The sequence below is a fragment of the Ammospiza nelsoni genome, chromosome 3 (assembly GCF_027579445.1).
Source record: "Ammospiza nelsoni isolate bAmmNel1 chromosome 3, bAmmNel1.pri, whole genome shotgun sequence".
Taxonomy (NCBI): Eukaryota; Metazoa; Chordata; class Aves; order Passeriformes; family Passerellidae; genus Ammospiza; species Ammospiza nelsoni.
Window position 1 is genome coordinate 83,482,012 of NC_080635.1, and position 25,865 is coordinate 83,507,876.

The 25,865-nt window shown below is 37.5% G+C and overlaps 1 protein-coding gene across 18 annotated transcripts in view; it reads left to right on the top strand.

Moving 5' to 3' along the window:
* Positions 1-25,865, top strand: part of MYT1L (myelin transcription factor 1 like) — a 310,285-nt gene that overhangs the window by 200,444 nt on the left and 83,976 nt on the right. For 14 of the 18 annotated variants that reach the window (XM_059467593.1, XM_059467592.1, XM_059467598.1 and 11 more), the window contains exon 6: positions 5,719-6,092. In XM_059467593.1, coding sequence (XP_059323576.1) covers positions 5,719-6,092 — 374 coding nt within the window. The remainder of the gene's footprint in view (positions 1-5,718; positions 6,093-25,865) is intronic. The other 4 variants (XM_059467595.1, XM_059467603.1, XM_059467604.1 and 1 more) reach the window with 1 other exon arrangement.

The following is a 25,865-nucleotide window of genomic DNA, read 5'->3' on the forward strand; positions in this document are numbered from 1 at the left end:
GCCTTAAGCAGAACTTTGCTTCCAAGCATATTCTTCCTAATTTGCTATCTTAAAAATGGTACATGATAAAATTTCACCTCGCAACCACTTCAGTTACTGAAGTACTTATTTTTAGTCTTTCTGATAACCTCATTAGGTATTTGTATAGCAAATTTTTAGCTTCTATTCCCTACCAAATGTTTTGGTTTCTGTTAAATTGAATTCTTGCATTAAAAAAAAGAATGAGAACACTGTTTCTAGGGATACTTCTTAGTTTGAAAAAAGGTTTCACAAAATTTTTCAAAATACTACTAAGAAAGAAAAATATAACAATACTCCAAGAAAAAATGTTATTTAGATTTAGGGCATAACATTGGTATTATCTTATTTTTCTTTACTTGGATCTTATAGCATGAGTCATCTGAAATAATAGATTCAATAGAAAAGAGATACAACTAAAAAAAGAATTCTGGTAAACATAGCACATAGGAATTACTTTATCCAGGCTGGGTATTTAAAGTTGACTGAACTCTTAATAGTCATATAACCTCCCTTTCTCATTTTCCTCTGAGAACCTCCTCCAGATAAAGGTGTCATGTTCCAACTTTAGTGTGCAAGTTGTCATATTGTGGGGGGGAAAATATTGGTCAGTAATCTGATTTAGAAAACCTTGCATATTTATTTGGACTTATACTATGTATATTTAAATATATATGTTAATTGTTATAGATTAGAAATAATAACCCAACTAATTATACTGAAAACTATATTATATTAGTAATAAATTATGTTAAAAATCAATATATTCAAGTCTAGACAAGAAATGCCTATTTCCTGAACTATATTCCTGCTGAATGTATCAGTGAGTAGCATCATAAAGTTTTTAATGGAGAAAAATTGCATGAAAGTTTAAAAAATACCATAAGTCATCTTCTAACTAAGGAGTATAAAGTTATATATTATTTCTTCCATTTCTTCAATTATTAATGTCTATATGTCCTCTTGGAGCTTATCACTATGAAATTCAACAACATTCTTTCCACAAGAATTATTCATGACAGATTTGAAAAACCAGAGATGACTGAGACACACAGCAGAGCAGTGCAGAATATTTGAAAGTGTGTCTCAGGAAGCCCAGATATATACCCTGCTGAAAGCCAAGAGAGCTGAAGCGTGAGGAGAAAGTAAGACAAACACAGCTGACCAGGGAAATACAGGGAGCAATGAAAAAATGGATGAAGGCAGACATGACACATAAATCAATGGGGTCAATGCTCTGAGCAGGGATAAACAAATCTAAAAATAACCAAATAAGGGGATGATCACAGAAGCCAAAATTGAAAATGCAGAGAAAATTGCAGAAGCTGTTGCTGTTAGGACAAACAATAACAGCTTTCACAAATATATGACGAGCAGAAGGTCAATGGGAGAGACTGTCATCTCCATACGTGGGGAAGTCAGTGGCAGAGGCTGCTAGGAAGCCAGCACAGCCTTTTCCTTGGTGTGCTCACTGGGAAACCACAGGGAACGCGCCAGAAACACAGAGAAGTGTCCTGGAGGCAGAATCTGAAAAATTAATGAAACAGAGAATGAGAGTAGAGCAGGTTAAAAAAGAAAAAGAAGAAAATAGGGCAGCTATTAACAGTAGGCTTCAGGTCTGGTTTCCCAGGTTTCTGAAACACATGGTGAGAGCTTTTTAAACTCTTTCAGTCTATGAAGCCTTCAGTACATGAGGTATGTATAAGCTGTGTGAGGTATACAGTTAAAAGGTAGAAGGAAGCCAGTGCAAGCCAGCATTGCAAAGGTTTTGTATGAAAAATCATTGCAATGGTAGCTTTATCAAGTGTAAATCCAAGTCCAGACAAAACCAGAGCCAGGGTTGCGGAATATCTGGTACAAATTAATTAGGAGAGTTACAAAATTTGAGTGGAATTTAACTAGTGATAGGAAAAGGAGTAATGAATAGAAACTGGAAGAGAAGAAATGTAGTCTGGATAGGAGGAAGAAATTTTTTGCTGTGAGTAGTGAGGTTGTGGATCCCTGAAAATGTTCAAGGCCACCTTGGACAAGGCCTTGAGCAATCTGGTCTAGTGAGAAGTGTCCCTGTCCATGGCAGAGGGGTTCAAATAGATGATCTTTAAGGTCCTTTCCAAACTAAACCACTCTGTGATTCTTTTAAACTAGTGTAACCCATTTCCTTAGAAAAACTACATATTTCTAAGCCTTAATGTTGGGTCCAGCCACTACAATATACAAATACTCGTTTCTTGTAGTTGCTGATGTATCCTCAATTTTAATTCTATAAGGAAAGGCACTGACCATAGATTCATAAAGATAAAACTCAAGTCAAGGTTCACAACTTTACTTGAATAGCTGAGTTCCAAATAGTTATTTAATGAGCTTTATAAAAGCATCAGCCATCATACAGCTAAGTGGAATTGATTTCCAATGCCAGTTATGCTCTTAGCAGGGGGTCCTGAATCCCGAGTAATGCCACAGATTCTCACAAACTTTATAATATATTGTATAGAAGACCATAAAAATGTGACAGAATCCTAAAGATGACAAAAAATGGCAGTGATGATTTCTTTCTACCTTTGACCAATAATTTGTATCTAAAAAGTTGTGCAGTTCTTGGTAGTTGTCAAATACAAAAATTAAACAACAGTTCAAACCAAAATAGATGTATTTGTTAGTCCCCGTCCTTTGCCTCACTTTTTACATTTCTGTGAATTGCAAAAGAGATAGTTTTGGGGCATTACAAGTACTTGGTATTCTTAAATGCAAAAAGATTGGATCAGGATGAAATTAATGTTCTGTCTTTACTGTGACAAAATGGCCATGGTTGGATGGGACTTAGAGCAACCTGATCTAGTGAAAGGTGTCTCTGCCCGTGGCAGGGAAGTTGGAAGTAGATGGTCTTTAAAGTCCCATCCAAGCCAAGCCATTCCATGATTCTATGAAAAACTGTAGTTAGTATGAATGCCAGTGGGGAAAAATGTTCGCAGTTACACATCTCTGGGTGCCCTTTTAGTTCAGGGCTGCCTGAAGTGTCATCAGTGCAAAGTTCTAAGGAGGTTATAATAAGAGGAAGAAAGGAAATCATGGACATTTCTGGGGGTAAGCCTACTCATGTCTTTGGAAATAAAGACCAGGATTTTGAGAGCACATATTTAAGAAATAATGATGTTGAAGAAGCTGTGGTGAGGATAGCATGCATCCGAAAGAGAAGGAACAGAAACCAAGAAAGCAGGACACATCCATTCAGTAAATGTTAACCTGTCTGCTTAAATAAATAATAAAGTCATGTGCAAGTTTCTAAAACCTGCCTGAGCCTCAGGATGTGATCAACTCTTGTTTTCCAGGATGCAGCCTCTGTTAGACACGTAAGTGAAACAGATTCCTCCCTAATGATCCAGCCATTTTCATCGGCACAGCACACACTATGAAATTCTAGTTCTGAGCAAAAATTTATCTGCCTTCTCTCAGAGCTCCATGCAGAGAATTTAAGTAGGCAGCTGCTGAAACCCCACAGCACCAGGGAAAGTACCAAAATAAACCTGCAGTGGTCAGAACAGTGCTTCCCTTTCACCCCAGGTATTATGCAGTGTCCAGACTGTTGGAGATTGAATTTCTGTTTGTGGCTTGACTGTGATTATGTAGAATTTTTTCCATGGAAACGTGTCCTACATTTCCCCTTGTTTCTGGGCAGCTGGGTCCTGACCAAGAGGAGGACTCAACAGAACAAGAGGCAGGACAGTCGTTTGGCCCTGAACTGTAGTGGTGATCTAGGACAAGGATTTCTTCTATATTTATACGTTTTACTTTGAAGTGTCATTAGATAAAAACAAATATAGTCCAAAGAGAAAACACTAGAAGCTTAGGGATCCCTATTTTTTCAGGTTTAGGGCTCTTAAAATTAGTGAAGATTTGGGTTTTTGCTTGCCTGTTGCATCAGAGTTTCTCGCTTCCAGGTGTGCTGGGGCTCATCTTCCATAAGAGGATGGTCTTCCACCGAAAATTCCTTCTGGATGGAATATATGGCTTTGGAATCTGGAGGTTGTGGATCTATTCCCCCTCTAGCCTGCACCACCAGGCCTCAACTTTGATGCAGGTGTCTGGAATCCATATTCTGCTAGGATTACTACCCTAATCCCAAGTGAGGTGCATTGGAATCTGGCTAGATGGATGTACTTAAAATTTACGCAGTATTTCTATATAGTGTTAATGAAGGCAGGTGTTTTTAGGCATGCTGGATTAGACTTCAAAGACACCTATTGTCCCCACAGAGAGAAAGTTGCCTGTGTTGCACAGAGATCTCCTGTAGCAGGTTTTTCATGAATACCATATTTTGTGACTCTATGTTCCTTGGATATGTGTGTGCCGGGCAGACTATGAACAAGTGATTTGATATTTAGGTAAGACAATAGCTAAGTTAGGCACTTAAATAAAGTGATTGAGTGCTTAAATAGAATTGTTTTTACCTAAGTAGCAGTTTAAGTAATTGGGATGCATATCTGCTGGGATGCAACTAAATTAGACCATGATCAAGACTAGGAGGACACCACGTATTGTAGTACAAAATGTGGTGAGGCACCAGATTTTTCAGTGGTCTGTCAAGAGAATATGAAGCATTATTAGAGTGGAAGAAAATAAGAGATCCTCAGAGTACTGGGAAAAAGGGAGAAAGAATATAACATAAAAGGGTAAGTTATTAATAGATATGCAGAAAAGGTTATGAAAAACAGTTGAAATATCCCAAAACTAGTTAATCACAGGAAGAAGATTAAAAACTGATACAGCTTGAGTAATGTTATAATCACACAATGAAAAACTTCAAAGAGGAAGTTCTTTAAACAAAAAATAATGTATGTGTGCAGTCACTGCACAGAAGGTTGTAGAAGTTGGACAAGGGAGATCAGGTTCAGCAAACCCAGATTATGTGACCTTTGAGAAACAGGTGGCTACTTTGGTAGAAAACTAGGACTCTGAAATACTATTTCTGTTACAATGCATTAAAATGATCCATAAGAAAGTGGTACTCAATTTTGAAAAGTCCTTCTTCATTGACAAGAGATTTTATTTATTGATAGGATTTTTTTTTAATATGAGAACACTTGTAACACTGGCCATGATAATTATTTGTGTTGGTTGTGTTGCTTTCCCATTTGTCCAGCCTTGTAGCATATTATAGACAAAAACAGTGGGGAATTTAAGAGCGATTCATTATTGGTTTTTTATTATTACATTATTATGTATAATAATGACATCATTCAAAGTGTGATATTTTTTATTATTTAAACATCATTGAATTGAAACATAATTGCACACAATCAAAATACTGAACACTACAAAATTTTGAAGCATTGCTTTATTCCTGAATTTTGTACTGCTAGCTACATGTAGGACAAGATTGCTGGTTTTATAACTATATTCATCTGCCTTAGAAAGGAGATAAATAATGTAGAAGATAAAAATTAATGAGGAGGAGAAACACACATTTGTATCACTTCTGAAACTGTTGCGCTGTCGTGTATGTGTGACATTTTCAGGCAAATAATAGTCAGCTGCATTTTCACAGGTTTTGTGTCCTTCCCCTTGGTCATCATTGCCTAAACATAACTTTACTTTGAAAACATGCATTTTGTGAACAGCAACTAATCGTGATGTAGAATTAGAATATGACTAAATAAAATCTGGGGGATAATGTTATAATTTTCATCTTTTATTTTTGAACAGTGTTTATGGCTGTCCATTGGCAAAAAAAAGAAAAACACAAGATAAACAACCCCAAGAACCAGCCCCCAAAAGAAAACCCTTTGTGGTTAAAGCAGACAGCTCTTCAGTAGATGAGTGCTATGAAACTGATGGAACAGAGGAGATGGATGAAAAGGAAGAGGAAGAAGAGGAAGAGGATGAAGAGGAGGAGGAATATTCTGATGATAATGAGGAGCAAGGTGACGAGGAGGAGGATGATGAGGAGATAGATCGAGAAGAAGAAGAGGAGATTGAGGAGGAAGAGGAGGAGGATGAAGAGGAAGGTGAAGATGTGGAGGATGAAGAGGAGGAGGAAGAAGAAGAGGAGGAAGAAGAGGAGGAGGAGGAAGAACGTGGTAATAATCAGAGTATTAGTAAAAAGTAAACAATGTGTGTTTTCTGGGTTAATCTTCTAGTGTGGTGTGTGAGGATTTAGCTGTTCAGTTCTCATTAAAGCTAATGGAAGTCATGCAGTTAAATCTCTCTGCTCCACACTGAAAATATACCCCACTGTGTTCTCTTAACATTTATTTTAATAAGTCTGTCTTCCAAATGTTTTTAATACACCAGCACTCACAGTTCAAACAAGGAGGGTGGAGGTATGTTTGTGCTAAAAATGCTTGCATAAAATGTAATCCTAGTGTGGATTAATGCATGCAGTTACCAGGAGAATATTCACCAAGGTACAAGCAAAGCATCAGCTACAGCTGGGTGCCTGTACTGATCATTTGCAAGGGTATTTGCTAGATCTGTGTACAGGGTGTCAACAATTGCCCACATAAATTCTGTCACAAGTTTGCAGATAATTTTTGTGAGCAAAAATGGACTTCTTCCCATTAAAAATTTTGCCCTATACTTCCCCCCACCGTAAGAAACTATTCAGAACTAACTATTATAATATACTTTGGTTCTTTTGGACTTCAGTTTGTGTGCTTTAGTTGATTCTATTAAAAATACAGTGAGTGACAGTTTTACATAGATAACGTCTTTCTAAAGTTTATATATTTTTGTTATCATGCCATGGCATAAATGCCATTTAGACATACAGGTTACTGGTAGTAACCAAATTAATGCAGTAGCATTGCCATTAGCTTATTCAAACTTTCTCTTTTTTTGGGATATTGGACTTTATATAATACTTTCAAAATATGTAATCACTGTCCTTTTACTCCTTATGCTGATGACAGACATCATAATGCACTGGGGTGAAATGAAGGAATCATGCAAAAATTAATGAGCTATCTAAAAAGTATTTTGTTCCCATTTCCAGGGAACACGTTTTTGGTTGGGTAGATTCACCTTTCTAACCAATAAAAATATAAGAAAAGCTTTCAGCACTCCTCAGTTGGATTCCTCTTAGGAACCAGGTATGAAAGTTGTGTGACTTTTGTTTCAGCATTCTGTAAGGTCAGATCTTAAATCTTAAAGACTTTGGAAGTGTTCTTTCTCTTTGGGTGAGATGCTGGCCAGCTGGGTGGCTATCAAAGTTTGCTCAGATACTGCATCTGTAGCGTTTCCTCAATTGCCTGAATTAACCACAAAATTGGTTGAGGATAAATTGTCAGTCTTAAAAGTTGTGTGAGTTTGATGCAACAAGGAAGTAATTTCCTTTTGCAGGGAACTCTGCTGTTTCAGAACCTGGAAGAGAAGCTGTGTTAGATCAGGCAGATGTGCAACTGCTGTTGCTCTCTTGATGAGCAAGTGCGGGATGTCCAGCAGTTTCTTAAAAAATAGTGGTGACTAAGTTTGTTGGTGTATAGATTATGGTGCAACTGCTGCTGTGATTTCAGCTGACATTAAAACTTTGAATCTACACTATCAAAAATGATTAAAGGAAAAAAAAAACCTAAAGCAAAACTCAAGAGCTCAAGAAAATTGCTTCTGGCAAGCCACCAGGCTTGATCCTCAGTTTATTTTTCTATGATAATGAAACACAGTGGTTTACTTATTCTAACACAGTTACACATGCAGTTAGTGGTCCTAATCAATGTGAAGAGGCTGACATTGTTTTTTGACTGCTTTCCTTCCATATATAGTAGGCTGTGGTTAAGAACTGCAAAAAATTTACAAAGGTACCTCTATTAGCTGCTCTGCGTATTACTTGAAATTAAAACTTACATAAGTAAGTTTTTCTTAGGAACTCATGTGGTTGCCGTAATAAAACAAAAGTATATTAATAAATAAATATATATTCTATATAAATGATTAGTCATTAAGAAAAATTCCTCTTGAAATCAGGGAAGTGATTATAGGATTTTATTTGAGAAATATTCAATGATCCTTTTGAATATCAACACAGTTGTCAGTATGCAACAGTCCTAGTTAGAGCAGAGATGATTTACAAGGAAGAGTTTCTAGCAATTGATTAGGAAGGTAGTATGGAGTTCCTTATGACTATACCAAAGAGTAAAGAGTAATGACAATTTGGTTGTTGTAAGGTCTAGAGGCTAATCAATAAATCATACTTTAAAAATAGTTTCTTTCCTATGGTTTCCAGTGGGATATAGAAGTTTCACTTTATCCCGCTTGTAGCATAATCTGCATTGATAGAATTTGGACTGCTGATTTTTCAGAAAAATAAGGTGCAAAATTAAGTATTCTTAAACTACATGGCCTGAATATGACTCTTGCCTTTACATATTGACTATATGGAAAATTAGATCTGTCACCTATGAATTTAGTAGTCAATCACTTGCTGCTCACTACAAGGTTCACTACAATATTGTAGCAAAACACCTTATAAGTCACTTTAGCAGGAGGTCTTAATGTGCCATAGTATTCCTGTCCCTAGAAACAAAATGCAGAATTATCCACTGGTCACCAGGATGCCTACACAGTTCTCATGAAGGTTTCTGTCACTAGTGCTGTAGATGATAGCAGTTCAGAAAATTTCCAGCAGTAGCTATAATCTAGGTGAACGAAACAGTTAAAATCATAAGTATTGGTGGCAGAAGAATTCCATCAGCAAGTATAGGATAGGACTATAGAGGCAGAAATGGGGAGGAGGGGGAAGGGAGAGGGTAGGACTGTAAGAGTAAGGTATTTTACTGTTTCCTAGGTCAAATTCAGTTTTCTAGCAGAAAAGGGTAAATCCTGGGAAACTCAGGTCTGTCACTGTTGTGTCATTGCCCATTCCTTTTTTGCTTAAAGGAATGGGAATTTTGGATGGGGTTCTCAGCAGATATAGGTAGTATACAGGTAATGTAGATAAACAATTCCAATTGGAAATACTTGTGCATTCACTGAAACCATCACAGCCTTTTTGAAAATCACTACAAGGAAAAAAAACCAACCAAACTTTTTCTGATGGGTCCTAAATTCTGTGCTTGTACTTCTCTACACAATCCTTTGAACCAAAATTCATGTTTTAAACTCTCCATCAATAGCTAGCATATCCTCTAAATGTCCATTAAATCTGAATCTCTTTGAAGAGCAGGTATTTATCCACCTATCTATAAAGAGACTTGAGAAGCCCTTATGTTCAGCATAACTGCTAAAGGAAAAATGAATCTTTCTGATTACTCTTCTGTCCCAGGGAAAAAAAGGAAAGATAGAGATGACCTGTGTTACCTGTGATAGCCTAACCTGTAAATTGAAATACAAATGGGAAGGAGTGAGAGTAAAGGCTTCTTTTGGAGCACCCGTTCTCTGCGATGGCAACTGCCAAGAACCTTTGGATTAAACACTGAAGTGTCCTTTCAGTTTTCAAGACAAACCAAAGTACCTTCTTCTGAAATGAGCTTGCTTCAGGTAGTTGGATCCTGAAAACCATTTCACAATGCTTTTCTATTAAAAAAAAAAATCTTCCTTGGAGAAGGTCCTGGAATAGATGTTCCAAGGAGCCATTTAGTCCATATGGCATGAAGACATTCAAACTGCTTGTATGCCAGATATTTTCTAATCAGGAACAGGAGGAGCTAGGTTGATTCTAGACTTAAGGAAATTTGATCCATCATTCAAATCCATTTCACAGATGATGCTACAGAAATTAGTGCAATTTCTTAACAGGTGAATTAGGAGTCTTTTAGATGGTCCCTTACACTTTCTTTTGAACTCAAAGTAATTGGCATAACCAGTATACTAATATGTGGTATTGCACCGAATTTGTCCAGTGAAATGCACTTCAGAAATAGCTTTAAACCACAGATAGCAGTGTGTATTCAAAGGAGACACAGTACAGGTTTTTCTAATAAGAAAAACTAGCACATGGGCATAGATGTTCTACCTGTTTTCATATTACATAGAATAATATAATTATTTAGGTTGGAAGAGACCTCTAAGATCATTGAATCCAACAACATTTGTTTAAATTGTAGGATTTTTTTAAAAAAACTTCACAGTATTTTTTTTCTTTTATTTGCATGAGCTCAACACAGACAGACCCTCAAAATGTGAAATCCATTCACCAGCTCTATTAAGATTGTTATTGCCCTCCACTATCTTCCTGATCCCCTTTTCAGATTGCATCTGAAGCACTTGTGTCCTCTAAGCAAGAAAAGATGCAAACACCAGTCTAAAAGATGAAAGAAGCCCATGTGCTGAGGAAAGCATGTTGCCACACAGCTTTCCAGCTGTGCATGCTGCTGAAAGCACTCCTGATAACGTAAACATCTTGATGAAATTAAGACAACCTATCTGTATTAGCAAGGTCATCTGTCAGCCTGCTGACCACTAATCATGTTCATTTATTCAAACTGCTAGAAGGAGAGTGATCATCTGTTTGATGGACACAGTAGGTGATCAGTCTTAATCAGAGCAGAGAACTACACTCACGTGTACTCACAGACAAAACACCTAGTAGAAGTAAATTATAGCTTTAAATTAAGAGGCCAGAAAGCATAATTTCACTGCCTACGACAATGTGTATGGGAAAAAGGGTCTTTTTCAGGGCCAAAGGAGACTAAAAAAATTTTACATGTTTACATAAGACAAAGCAGATATAAACTCTTTGCTAATACATTTTACTGCTGTACTATACCTTGATTAAAGATACCCTGTGCTTAGGGTGTCTCACACCCTAATAATAGCCACTTGAAGAAAACAAAAATTAAGAGTTGCTGCTGGACGACATTTATCCTGGCCATTGCATTCTTTTCCTCTGGATAAAAAGTTCAAGTTATGTTTCTGGTCTAGTTACCAGTCTGGTCTCGTTAAATGCTCAAGCCAGGGAGTTGTTGAGTCAAGGCTCAGGATAAGAACTTTTATTGATACTGAGATTAGCTCAGTTGATTAGAGCATAATGCTAATAATATCAAAGCTGTGTGTTCGATCCCTTTATAGGCCATTTTCTTAAGAGTTGCACTCAATGATCCTTGGAGTTCCCTTCCAACTCAGAATATTCTGTGAATCTGTGATAACTGCTTTTTCCATTGAAGAAGCAAGCACGGATTTCAACATGTTCTGCTGTTTACCTGTTTATATTTCATACTGAGAGATTCAGACTCAGGATTTTCACTATTTTTTTTTTTTTTTAAATAATGCAATTAAAACATTTGGTACTGGTAGTTCAGGCCTGGAAACCCCAAGGTTGTTGGAGTAGGGTGGGGAAACAGCTAGCTGGTAAATACCCCCTGGATACTTCTAGTTCTTGTGGAAAAAGTTTGGATCTTTTTGTTATTGTTATGTGTTTGTGGTTGATTGGTTGGTTGGTTGGTTGGTTGTTCAGTTGGTTGGTTTGTTGATTACTTAAATACGACTCAGGTGTTAGTAAGTTCTGCTTTTTACTGTGTTCTATGCTCAAGGTCTTTACTATACATAGACAACATAATTTAAACTCATTAAACAGCATTATTTAAACATAATTTTTAAATTCTCTGAAGTAAGATTGGGTCTGATACTGAGTTGTTTGCATCAAGACAAGTCAAGAATAGCTTTATGTCAGTAGAGTTCCATTAATGTGAGGGGATATGTTGCAAATGTCATCCCTAAGTTTTCTCTGAAGAACTATTTTAGACGACTTCCTTCAATTTGAATTTTTAACTCAGAAGCTCATTAAAACTTCTGGGCTGTGTCTAAAATCTTAGATTTATTTAACTCTCCATCTTATGTATTTAACTCCTTTCCTACAAACAAAAGGACTTAAATGATAATGTGGAATATCCTCCAAAAGCAAATTATTCAATTGTAGCTTTCTGCAGTGTAAGGAGATTATTCACCTTTGATGAGACAGATTATAGATCTCTGTCATACACAACTTCAGTTGATGTAAGCAGAAATTCTGTAGAGGACACTGGCATACCTAAAGCATTCATGGTCTGAACTGAAGGCCTTGGTAAAAGCATCAAGGAGCACATTCAGCACCACATCTGAGACTTCAATGCTGCCTTATTCTGAAACTGTTTCACATGGTATGGGGCTGCTTTATTGTGTTTCTAATACACTAACTCCTTCATTCAGTGTTAGCTGAACATGTGATGTTGGGCCCTTGTACTGTCAGATTGTTTCAGGCCTTGTCTGTGACCAATGCTTTCTCTAGTTTTGCCAGAGCAGTAGGTTTGGAAAGGAAGCATGTCTGTGCAGCACTGCTTTGGATTCTCACGGGTTGCACTCCTCAGGGAAAGGCGGTCTTTTCTGCATTTCCATTGCATCCTTCTGTCTGCAGAAAAAATGCTGAGTAGATCCTTGACTTTTTCCTATTTCATTTGATGTCTGGCAAGATCTTACTGTAGAATTAATTCTATCTGGAATAAGATGGATTAGAGAAGAAATTAAAGTCCTGTAGTCTTAGAGGTGTAGCTCTGTTCTCACTTAGACTCTCTGTAACCTGTTCATTGCCAATGATCTGTTTTTGGCACAATTGTGCCAAGAAGCCAGTTGGTTATATGATGTAGTGCTTTAAAGAACCAATAATGAACTCCATTTATATAGCAGCTCTTTGCATCCATATTTGTTGTTGTATTTGCTGTTGTAGAAGCTCTCACATCTGGAATATGTCACTTTTAGAAACATATTCAGGGGTTGTACAGAACTGAGCTCTTCATGATCTCTCTTTGAATTGCTTTGTCTTTCACAGTGCTACTTCAAAGAGTCCATTGCCCACACTGTACTGCACCTTACACCGTGACCACAGGTTCTGTGTGAATCCTTCTGGACACTACAGATGTAATGATTCTTTAAAATAACATTTGCTTGGTCAGTATTAGAGATTCCTGGTTTTCCTCTTGTGTTTAGAGTGCAGCTCTACGAGCAATTTTGATGACCCTCTCAATTCACAATTCTCACTGGGCTTACAGTCTTTGTCCTAAAAGAGTGAGCACAAACAGTAGCCTTTTACCCTGAAAAGCAGAGAACTTTATTTGGTAGCTGTGGGAGTTAATTTTGCCTTATTAGAGCTCCTCCAGGAGATAATAAAATGAAATAAAATTACTGGATTGGTAATTTCTTCTGATCCATGTCCATTCTCACAAATCAAATTTGCAGTCCTAGAAAAGGCCTCAAATCACAGAATTTTTTTTAAACTGAAACAGATAAACCTAAAAAAGAATTCTTTTGAAACAAAACCACTTACGTCTAATGAACATATATATGTACTTTTGAGGACTTTTGTGTTATGGACACATTTCTTCCTTATTTTATAGGTCTCAAAGCAATTGAATTTTTTTCTTTGTCACTGATATCACATATGATGTAGTGTTTTTTATCATAAGAAATACCTGCCCTTCTGTAAATTAATGTATTAATTTTTTTTCCCTTGACAGTAGGTTCTGGGAGCTACAGATTCCACTGTTCTTAGCAAGCTGAACAGCAAAAAAGTCCAAATCATTTATCAGAATACAAAAAACCTAAACAAACAAACAAACAAAACCAAACTAATGATAGGAAAGAAACAACCTAAAGGAGGCTGGGTGTGGTCAATGGTACTGAAATCCTCACAATTGTGTGGTTACATTAAGGCCTCATGCAGAAAGCACTGAAAATTGTCACTAACATGAAGCATTTCAAGTATTCATTCCACCACATGGAGAGTGTGTCATATATTATATGCTGTCTGCAGGAAATATTATTGCTATAGCAAAAGTTTGTGGTGGCTCTGTCAGAGAAAGCTAACAGGATTGACAGCGCAAGATTTAGTCAGGGTTTATTAGGTGAACTCATCATGTGATAGTTCTGTCATACCAAAAGCTTAATTTTTCAGCCTATACTATTAAATAGGAAGGGTAAGTACTAGGATTGCTGTGACACTAAAGTAATGCCACAGAAGAACTGAACTTACAATTACAAAACCAGACAAATCAAGCAGACATTCTCCTCCTTGTGCTCCACAGACACGGATTGATTGCTGACAGAACAAGGGCAAGGTCTGTGTGTCATGAACACTTCCATTCACCTAACACAGGAGTGTTTGCAAAGCTGCTCAGGCCCTTGTCAGACTAGGGTTCTGTCATTACAAAGCATATGTGGTGAGATTCCTTACTATTCATATACTTTAAGGCAAGCTGTGCAATTACTTTGCTTCAGATTTCTATTGTATCAAATCTATTGTTCCACCAACTGCCTCCACTTATTATAGAGTTCTTTATAAACAAGATACATCTGCTAAGCAATTTCTTGGACACCAAGTAAAAAACCGGGCTGAAGATTTACAGAATATTGTCATTCTGTCATCTGCAATAATTGATACATTGTTCAACTTTAAGGCTGGCATCCAGTGGGAAGTTAAAAATCGTTTTTTCTTCTATTGCAATGTGTTGAATAAAACTTTGCCCTTAGATCATTAAGAGAAAAATATATTTTAAGAAGTGATAGTGGAAATAGAGAATATCAGATCATTATTATGGAATGATTTTTAGGAATAGGGCTGAAGTTGGACTTATAAAAAGTATACTAAACTTTATAGTAGTGTTTATTTATTATCTGGTGAGCACAGTCTATGAATGTCCTTCCCTGGAAGTACAGGCAAAAAGGACAACTTTTAGATGAATAGAAACTGGAATTTTAGGATTAGGATCCAAGGATCTTGTTACATTTATGGAACAAGATAAATGTTTCACAATAGAATGGAATGAAGATTGTGCCCCTATCTGTAATGCAGGTGCCTGATCTGAGTGTAGCAAGTGATGCAGGAGTTCAATGCCACCTGTCCTTAGTTCCTAGCACAGGAGGTTGTGTGCTAGTGACTGCTTTGCGTAGGGAATGCTCTCACACACGGTGATGGAGCTCTATCACACCCCAGAAAAAGCACTCAAGGACTGCTGTAGGCCAAAGGGGATCGTTCTCCTGAGGATGCAAGCCATGCTGAGTTCTGTTTGCTCCAGGGACCCTGTAACCATCTTATGGCTTGACTTCTTAATATTAGGCTACAAAATCAGTCGTGGGCACAGGGAAGAGACACTGCATTTCTCTCTTCAAGGCAAGTGTCCTTGTATAACATCTACAATAAACACATTGTATTTTTGCATGACCAATTAGCAATAAAAATGTGTGGGTCTTAAAGTCTGGGTCTTACTCTACTCTTGTATTTTTGGCTCCCTAATGGAGCTTGAATCCAGTCTACCTTTTATTCTGGTGACTAGCAAATATTTTTGGGAAATATGATATGGAATCTATATAAACCATGAGAGCTTTTACTCTTCTGTTTCCTTAGTGAGTTACCCACTAAACAATGTGTTTCACCTGGGCGATGGGCAAATGGGGGTGAGCAGGGGAAATGAAGAAGGAAACAAACCGTTCTTTTCTTGGCTACAAATTGGGCTAGCCAATCAAAGCAACACTTCATGGGAAGCCTTTTTCTTTCAGGTGTACATTAGAGCATAGCTATTGGATTAGGTTTGTCTGGAAACTTATGTATGAAAAGACCCAGTATCTAGAATCTTTTGGTGCTTAAATAGCAGATAGGCAGAGAGCTTTGTAAGGCTGGAGCTGTACACATCAGAGCAGAGCTTTGAACAATTGATTGGTGTTAAGGTGTCTCCCAGGTTTAAGGCACATGGGTATAGATGTAGTTGTATCACCAAGAAATATAGGAATATGATTGTTCTTTTCTATACAACATGCCACATGAGAAGTCTAATCTGAAAGTGTTTTAGAAATTACTGATGCTATTTGTAAGATTTTTTTAAAGTGATTTATGTTGAAATCCTCATTAAAGATACGGTATGAGTTTAAGAAAAAAAATTGATTCAGCAGCTGGAGGGTCTTCAGACCCAGAGATGTAAACAATAAGTTCCAAAAAGGGATGACAGGGCTTATGCAGGAAAGAAAAATGCAGAAAGATGTAAAGAAACACTTAAGAAGTGAGCATGGGAATACTGCAGAGAGCAAATGAAATAGGCTGTTAGGATTCCTTCATAGACAGCAGGAAATGACAGATGTGAAAGCTGCAGTAAAGAATCTTTAAATTAACAGTTAAAAAGCTTTAAGATGGAAGATCAGGGCTAAACAAAATATCCACACTGACAGGCAATGCAGCACAGTTTTTTTCTGTTATATTTTCTCCTCCCTGGTTATATGTGAGCATTTTCCTATAGTTCATGATGTGAAGTAGCTTACTGTGTCTTATTTTCTTAATGATAGAATTCTTTATCATTGTCATTAGTAGCATCAGAACTAGACACATTCAGAGCACTTTTAGAACCCCATCCAATATGTGTGGACTCTCTCAGACTTTTTACAATACTGTAAATAAGGATTTTTAAACTATACTTGATGTCTGTATAAAATACAAACAGCAATGAACCCAAATTACTAACTGTTTAAAAAAAGCATAACTAAAATTAATAGTACTGTACTTTTTAAAGAAAGAATTACGGTCCTCTGGCAAGTAAGTGTTTTGCTTGAAATCTGCAAATTGCACATCAAGAAGACAGGCAATGTAGAAATAATGTACACAGTTTATCTGAGTTTTAGGAATGGATTCGATGCAGTTCTATTTAATAAATTCATTTTAAGTCATAAAACATAATACAGCACCAGATACAAAGGAACAGAGAGGAAAAGTTCATGTTGAATAGGTTAATTCCATTGGCTCAGATACTTTAGTGCACAGAAAGTTAAATTAATGAGACTAGAATCTAAAAATAGTCACACAAAAGGCAAATTTGAGGGATCAATATGATAAAGTGAAAAAAAAACCCCAACATAAATAATTTCAGGCAGAAGTAAAGATAGTGACTTTATCTCACATACATTACTTTCACCAGAGGACTCCAGAAAAATAGGTTCTAGACTGAAGGATCCTGAAACCAGACTCAGACTCAGGTTTTAGTTTTGTATGGTGTAAGGTTGTCTCTGTATCTACATGCATACATTTTGGACAACTGGCTATTGTGGTTATTTGATTTATTTGTTTGTTGCTTGTTGTTTCTGTGAGGATAGTTATTCTCAGCACACAGATTTCAGCCAGGCACTGAGGCTGTGCTGCTGAACTCAATTTAGGCCCTGTGAGACTGGCAACAAAGCCACTGCCATCCTAGCTAGTAGGTACATATTTAGTTGGAAATGTATAGAAATGTATGTAAATACATAGGTTGTTACATTTGTCCAGCAAATACTCCCCTTTTAAGAGATACAAGCTTTCATCATCAGGACAGATATTCCAGTGCAGATCTGAACAGCAGTGTGAAATCACTCAAATTCTAAAATGGGAGCAGTGTGAGGTCTTTAGGTGGGCAGGTACTTGAAAGAGCCTCGCTGGAAATATCTTTCCAGATGCCATAGTGATATAAAAGGTGATCTATATCTGGTAGCATACATTTCCTGTATTTAACAGCTGTCTGGTACTCTCATTCTTACACACTTCAGTCACATGGGCTGTGTACACATAGATGGCAAATAAAAAGAAGGTACTAAAGACTCTTTGCAGCTTGCTAAGAGCCATTGAGTCACAATTTTCTCTTTTTTGAGGTCCCCTATATTTGTGTACTTGGCTGACTGGAGTAGCTTGATTGGGCAGGGTTGACTCTCACTAGATGCCAGGTGTCCGCTAAAACCACTCTTATCATTTCCCTCCTGAGCTGAGATAAAGTCAGGTAGAGATAACTCACCAGTTGCCTTCAAAGGCAGAACAGTGTCAACTTGGGGCAATTATTTGAATTTACCAGTGAAAATCAGAGGAGGATAATGAGAAGCAAAATAAAGCCTCTTTTCCAGGGTCTGCCAGCTCTCCCCAGTGGTGCAGGGAGAAAGGGAATGAGGGTTACAGGCAGTTCATCCCACGTTGTTTCTCCCACTGCTTCCTTCTCGGGGAAAGGAGTCTTTCCCCTGTTCAATTGTGGGGTCCCTCCCATGGGAGACAATCCTCCATGAATTTCAGTTTGAGTCTTTCCCATGGGCTTCAGTTCTTACACTGCTCCAGCATGGGAGGGTGCAGCCCTTCAGGAGCAGACTCCTCCAGTGTGGGTCCTCCATGGGGTCACCAGTCCTGCCAGCAAACCTGCTCCACCATGGGCTCCTCTCTCCATAGGGCCACAGATCCTGGCAGGAGCCTGTTTCATTGCAGCCTTCCCAGAGGGTCACAGCCTCCTTCAAGCATCCACTTGCTCAGATGTGGGTCTCCTCCATGGGCTGCAGGTGGATCTCTGCATCCCTGTGCATCCCCATGGGCTGCAGGGGCACAGCTGCCTCACCATGGTCTGTACCACGGGCTGCAGGGGAATCTCAGCTCCAGTGCCTGGAGCATCTCCTACCCCTCCTGTTCCTCTAACACATTCTCACTCAACTCTTCTCTGTCTGCAGTTACTTCTGCCCAATAAATTGTATTTTTCCTTCTAAAATATGTTATCACAGAGATCTTTCTACCATCATTTATGGGCTCAGCCTTTGCCAGCAGTGGAGCTGGCTGGCATTGGCTCTCCTGAACATGGGGGAAGTTGCTGGAAGTTGTAGCCCACCCTGCTACCAAAGCCTTGCTGTGTAAACCCATGGTAAATGGTTTATATTTGCCCTACTTGTTCCTTCTGAAATGTGTTCTCCATTTATCCCAGCTTATGGGTTTTACTGCCTTTGTCCCTTCAGTCACATTACTCAGTGACTACATCTATGTGAGTGAATAAAACAGACAATAGTCCAGTCATTTAATGCTGAGTTCAACTGTGGAATGATTTGGGTGCATACATAGCTAATCTTTTACCATCCAAAATACATTCACCACATTCAAACTCCTCAGAAGTGGTCCCTAACCAGCACTTCTTCACTTCATCTGGACACTGCTGGAAAACTGCTAAGTCACTCAAGTCAAAATCATGCCAGAGCCTCACTAAGAGTATAGCAGCATGAATAATCACATTCCACTTCTCCATTTGCTGTTCTGTCATTAATTAATAGGGACAGAAGAGAATATTAATAATAGAGGGCTATAACCAAAGATGTAAAGAATTCTTTGTGTTTACTTTCTTCTTATACTATGGATTGTTACTCAGCCTTCCCTGTCATGAGAACATAGGGAATGAGACAAATGCAGATTTAAAAGCTAGATGAAGGGATAAAAATAAAGAAACAAGCATCCTAACTAAAAGCTTTACATTTCAGATGAAGTAAAGTCTGGCACTTGTGTGTGTAGATTTCTTTGTCTTTCCAGATTCTTTGGCACTGAACTCATGGAGGGGATAAAAAGAGAGACATGAAGAAGAAATTTCAATGATACCATATTTAGCAGTTCTGTCATCCTCTAGAATGGAAGTGATATGTGCCTCTGTCCCTTTGACCAGTCAGGTCAGCTTACCAAAGCACAAACAGGCTTTTTTTAGTAATCAAACACAACTATAAAAAAATAATTAAACTTATAATGGAGACCAAACAATAATGTAAATTACACAGTCATGAGCATATATCCCATCCAAAGCATCTGTAGTATCCCATCCATATCAGCCTTTCCTGATATATCTTTGTCTATACACAACCAAAAGATAGTTTCTTTTGGGTATCTCCTCATTCCTTTCACTCAGCAGTTCCTACTGTATCATACTAAAGATACCATTGAAATTCAGTACGGATCAACTTGAAAATTTTGAGTGAAAGCAATATGGATAGGATTCACCCCCTCAGTTTAATTGATAATGAATCAAGATAAATGGTCACTTCTGATAGATAATTCAGCCAATCTACTATAGATACCTAGGTTAGGATGAAAAATCATATCCCAGGATGCATGTTTTTGTCCATTAGCTGTAAATGGAATCTATATGAGTAGCTCATATGGAGACATGGCCTGACAGTGAGTCAGACATCTGAGCTGAAAAAAACCCAGTAAAAAGAGATTATGTATCCCTATACTAAGGATTCCAACCTCTTGTCTCAGTGAGAAACAAAATACTGCTTTATGAACTGAAAAATGTGTTCTTCAGGCTGCATCCTTTGTAAAGCAATGAATATGGAGAGGGATGTAGGCACAGGTCGCTGTTTCTGGAGCACTCTTAGGAATAGCCCCATGAGAAGCTCCATACCAGGAGCTCTCTGAGTGGGCGTTGTGCCATCCGTGCAGCTGGTCCTCTGCTCCCCTGCTGTCTTCCTGCTGTATCCCAGTATCTGGAGAATAGCTTTGGCTTCCTCATTCCCTGGTGCCCTGCTGAGCTGTGGAACCCTGAGAGAAGGCAAGAAACTGCCAAACTCCATTGAATCATTATAAAGCTGTGAGATAAAATATCTTGCCTCCCTCATATTGACTTCCTGGGGAGAAAAAGTAGGATGAAATTAATGCCAGTCATCAGCTAAAGCCATCTCGTTATCTGCCCAGACAGAAGTCAAGTTAAAACAATTAAGGGCTGCCTGAACCTGATTCACAAAGAAGTGTGGACCAGGTGGGAGTGACTGGCTAAATTTCCTGCCCTTTCAAACCCAGCATATCCCCTTCTGTTCACAGATAATCTCAGCACATTTCTTCTCAAACCTAAACATATGTCTTTATACCAAATATTGCAGATATCACAAACCAAACAAGGCTTCATAGCAGTCAAGGACCTTTCCTACTTAAAGGCATACCTGTAGGTAAACAAAAAGTATTTTCTGCTGTCTCTGTGGTGGAGGAAAACAAGATAATTCCCAGAAAATCAATTGCCTTTTGACTTTTGGAAATAGTACTTGGCTGTCAGGATGAAAAGACTTGAGAAACAGAAACCAAAAGGAAAAGAAATTATTATTCCATTTTATGTAGTACTTACATTTTTTATGTGGAGTAATAGGTCCAGTTTTGGAGCATCCATCACATGATGCTGCAAAGACATCATTTTGTCCATCAGCACAAGTCTTGAAATATTGGAGTCCGGTGATGAACAACCAGGATGATTAAAGAGCTGGACCACATGATGTGCAGAAACACTGAAAAAAACCTAGTTTGTTCACTTGAGGAAGAAAAAGCTAAGGGGAGAACTTAGGCTTCAGCTACTTGTACAGAGAGTAGACATGAGATGTTAGTGTGTAGCAAGAGACAAGACGTAAGTTGTAACAAAAAATAAATCCATTTAGAAATAAGAGTGAATTTCTGATTATGACAGTGGTCAAACACTGGAATAGAATTCCCAGAGATGCTGTGCTATTTCTATCCTGGAAGACCCTTAAAGCTGAACTAACAGAACAGGGCCCTGACAAGTGCTCTAAGTTGGCACTTTTATTGAGCAGGTGTTGTACCACAAAGCCTCTCGAGGTCCCTTCCAGCCTCAGCTACTGCTTGATTCTGTGGCAGCAGTGCGCTGTCAATAGCATGTGACAGTCTCTGAAGATGAAATAAAGGCAAACAGTATCTTGTGGTGAAATGACAAAATCTTAAACATATTGGCTTGAGTCGGAACCTAGATAACCTTTAGGAAGCTCTTGTAGTGTGGCACTTGAAGCAAAATTACCTCAGTCATGATCTTGTCAGAAGACCTGTCAGATATCCTTAGATCATTTTCCAAAACTCTACTGATACAGGTAGCTCATAGGGATTTGGATGGGGAAAACACGGATGAATAACAAATGACAGAAAATTTTAGAAGTATGTTGCTCTGTTTTACCTCGTGCTCTCTGTCTTTATATTAATAGGAGTAACCCAAGTAAGAACATCCATATTCTGCCAATACTTAGAGTGAACATTTGTAGATCAGGATGCTTGCTATTCATGCAGGTGTGACACAAGCAGAGGCATGATAATAGGTCATATAAAGGTCAAACAAAAAGGAGTGTTTCAGGGCACTGGTTATGTAAAACACCTCTGCCTTTAGACAAGAATGCACTGATTTGTACAGAAAACTAAATCTTCAAAATGCTTTTATACCAAAATAATTTATTAGTATTCTTTTAAAAAATTGTTTAACTAGCAAGAAGATGAATTTAAAAGTAATATCTTTATGTGTTAGTCTTTATGTGTTAGTAATCATTCCACAAAAGGAAAGAAATTCAGATTAGTCCTTAGGGAAAAGTAAAAAAGAAACAAGAAAAAAAGAAGGTAGTACTTAAATTTTCAGCAAGCAAAACCAGATAAAAAAGTACCTATAATAAATGAAAATATCAAAACATAACAGAAAAAAAGAAATTAAAACAGACATAAGGTGGCAAATTGTGCATATTGAAAGGTCCGTATGGGCTTGATGCACTGTAGTCCTCACTATTAATTTATAATACTGACTCCTACTGTAACATGCTGTGTTCTTTAGCTCAGGACTTCCTTGCCATGCTTAATGGCTTCTACTCTCCTTTTATTTTACTTTGAGCATTGGTTATTAATTGAATACTATAATTCTAGGAGAGTCTAAACAATAAGTCCCAGTATTATAACGATTGTAAATAGTTGTAGCAAGCTGAGAAGTGGAAAAATAAAAAATGGAATATAATGGAATAGTCATAGAGAGAATCAATTAACTAAGTGAACAGTTAATTTTTTCTTTTGACTTTCACTAAGTATATAAGGTCCATAAAGGAACCAATTGTTATAACAACCAAATTGCTTGGGTCTTTACCTATAGCACTTCCAGCATAAAAGAACTTTAGGAAATTTTGCAAAGGTGAAGAAAGGATTCTTCATGCACATGGTCAATTTCAGAGTTTAGTGCATCCCTGAAATAGGCATATTCAAATGCTTAGGCTCTAATCCAAATTCCACGTCACTAGGAGTGTTTAGACTCCCATGTAGGAGTGTTTAGACTTTTAGGAGACCTTGCTTAGGTCCTTGGAGAGTTACACCTCTGTTTTTTCCATATGGAGTGGAGAAGTTGAGAGCTCACTGGGTTTTCCACCTCTTCAGTTTTCTTTCTCACAAGATTCTCCCCGAGACATCAATGTACAAACAATCCCCCTCCCCATATTACGCCGTAACTTCCTAAGATTTGGAATTCATTTGTGCCAACATTGTCTTGCTAAATCTTTCTCATAGGCCAGCTATCAGAGACTGTAGTGTGGAGATGTGTGCATGCACTTTGCATTACAGCTTAAAGGGAGAAGAATGGTGATGCTGTAGTATCATGTGCTGAGCACTTAGGAATTGACAAGTAGCAGTGGCAAGAGCAGTGAAGTGTTTTAAATCAGGAAATGCTGCCTGGATAATGAAACCATCCATCTGGACAGGAAGCCTGTGTGACCACATGTAGGTTTAGCTTCTTAGCCATCATGTTTGACCATTCTTGGAAGAAAAGTGAGTAATTTGATACACAGACCACAGATCCGGAAAGTCTTGTTTCCGAAGGCTTTGTCCTTTGGTAGGAATGTAGCTGCTATTTCTGAAGTATCATTGCCTCTCTCTGCAGAATCTCTCAATCTAAATGCTGTGTATTTTCCTTTTCAAAAGGAAGGTGCTGTTTTGCATGACTCCCTAAACTGAAACCAGCAAGCCATTTCTTCTGAAAAAATTGGATGTGGTAGGAAAAAAAGGAGGAAACAGTCAAGGATATAGAGGCTATAATTCTTAGGCTCCTGTGACTCCTGGAATGACATAGAGTCACTGAAGTTCTCTGTGTCTCAATTTCCCATCTGTAAATGGGGTTAAAGTACCTACCTCACAGGGGTGTTGTGAGGCTTTTTAAAATAATGTTTGTAAAGTGCTTTGAGATCCTTGGATGAAAGGTGAAATAAGAAATCAAATTATTCACTTTTTTTAGCGCAATACAAGTGCACTTCTTCGAAATGGCTAAAGGCTGCCAGCTCTTAATAGCTGTTCTACACTACTCCACTATAATTTCTTCCTGCCATTTCTTATATCTGCTGAGAGTTAAAAAGAACAAATTATATAATCTAGAATGTCTAAATTGTCATGATATTTTGTGGAAGAGGGCTAGAATAATCTGATATTCTTTTTAAACTGCATTGCATATTCTTTGTCCGTGCAGCCCTAAAGTTAACATAAAAAGGATATAATATAACTTTGTGCATTCTTCACCTAAACTGGCTAGTTTATGTCTTTGTGAGACAAACTCAATCTCTTCACAAAATAAAAACCTTCAGTTTGCATCACTGGTTCCAAAACTTATGCAAGGGGTAGAGTAAATCTTTTACCTCTCCAGGTTTTGCAGTCATTCAACAGACAGCCATTAAACAGCACACTGTAAAGGTAGTTACTGAGTTACAGATCAAATCTAAGGAATTGCAAAAATGTGAAATGAAAGCAATATTAAACTTTACAGACCTGAATCAAAGAAAAGGCATATAGTTCACCTAGAGCTGATGTTGTAACATACTTCCTAGAAGACCCTTAACTAATAAACAAACTGATTCAGTATTCAAAATTTCATTTTGATAAACAGATGATACAGGCACCTCACCAGAGCAAGCTTAGAATCCAGCTGTTATTGAGGGATGACATGGCATACATAAATATCTTCCTCATTAAAATTAACTGCTGCATGGAGGTAAGAGATATGAGTAAAATAGTTGTTAGAGAAAGGAGATGCAAAAAAGGCCAAGAATCAAAATATGAGAAAGGAAACTTAGTCAAATATTTTGCTTTCCCACCTCTGTTGTCTGGGATTAGTGCTTTACACTTTCTTCTCTTCCACTACCTTTTCCTTCTTCATTTTATGACTGAATGGATGAGAGAACAGAAGAGGATATAGCCAAACAAACAGAATAAAAATACTGTAGTTATAACTTTCACTCAGCTTACCTACTCAAAAGTAATTTAGATGTCTTCTGTCATATGGTAAATGATTCATATTTTGACTTTTCACTTGTGGAGGCAAGGTATAACATATTCCTCTCCTTGGTGATCATTTACAAACACATCCCCCTCTTTTAAGAAACAATCTCTGAAAATTTTCACGTTTCAAAAGTTGGCCTATAATAGTCACTGCATACCTGAGCAGTTCTCAGGATGACTTGGGAAATTTCTTTTTTTTCCTACTTTGTATTTCAGTATCATATTACAGCTAGATTTTGACTGATTTCACCAGTGTTTGTTGATATCTGATCCTAAACTTGAAGGCATTGGCAATTTTGGAGCTATAGCTTGTTGCTTCTTTAATTACTTTGATGTTCTTTTGCTGCATCTGATTGCCCATGAGTATAGTTACAAGAAGCACTCCACAAAAGCCTCAGTTTCTATGGAACAATCTCCATGGCACCACGTTTTATCCTTAATGTTTAAATTAATGTGGGATTTGTTTGTACATTTTACTTTAGAAAATTATTAGTGTATTTGTTTTTCAAATAGCACAGACTATCTGTGCTATCCACTAATCTTTCATTGCTTTCTTCTATTCAGTTATTCAAGATGGACATTTTTCAAATAGGAAGTGTAAGTGGCAATCCTTACTTGTACACTGAAAATCTGATACCCTGATACTTTAATTTTTGTGGCACTGAAAGATAAATGTGAATTATGATGATCATGAAAAACATAGCAACTAAAATAAAACCACCTTTTATGATAAACAGATAACCCACTACTGGCTTGGAATATCTTTTGATGTAGAAGTACCATACAATCTTCCGTATTAATTATCTTTCCTCTGTATTTAAGCAGATAATATGTAAGATATTTCACCATTAGAGCATTTTTTTTCTAGACACAGCCTAGTCATCAACCAGTTCTGCTGCTTAACTACAGCCTACTATCATCCCAGGATCCCTAACCACTGTGTAGAAGAAATACTATCTTGTGGCTGAAATATTAATTATTGTGCTATTTAGCTTTGTATATACAACTCTTGATTTATTATCTTGATTATTGAGATAAAATCTATTTTTATCAAACACTATTTCCTATTACCAAAATGTTAGTGCACAAGCCACCT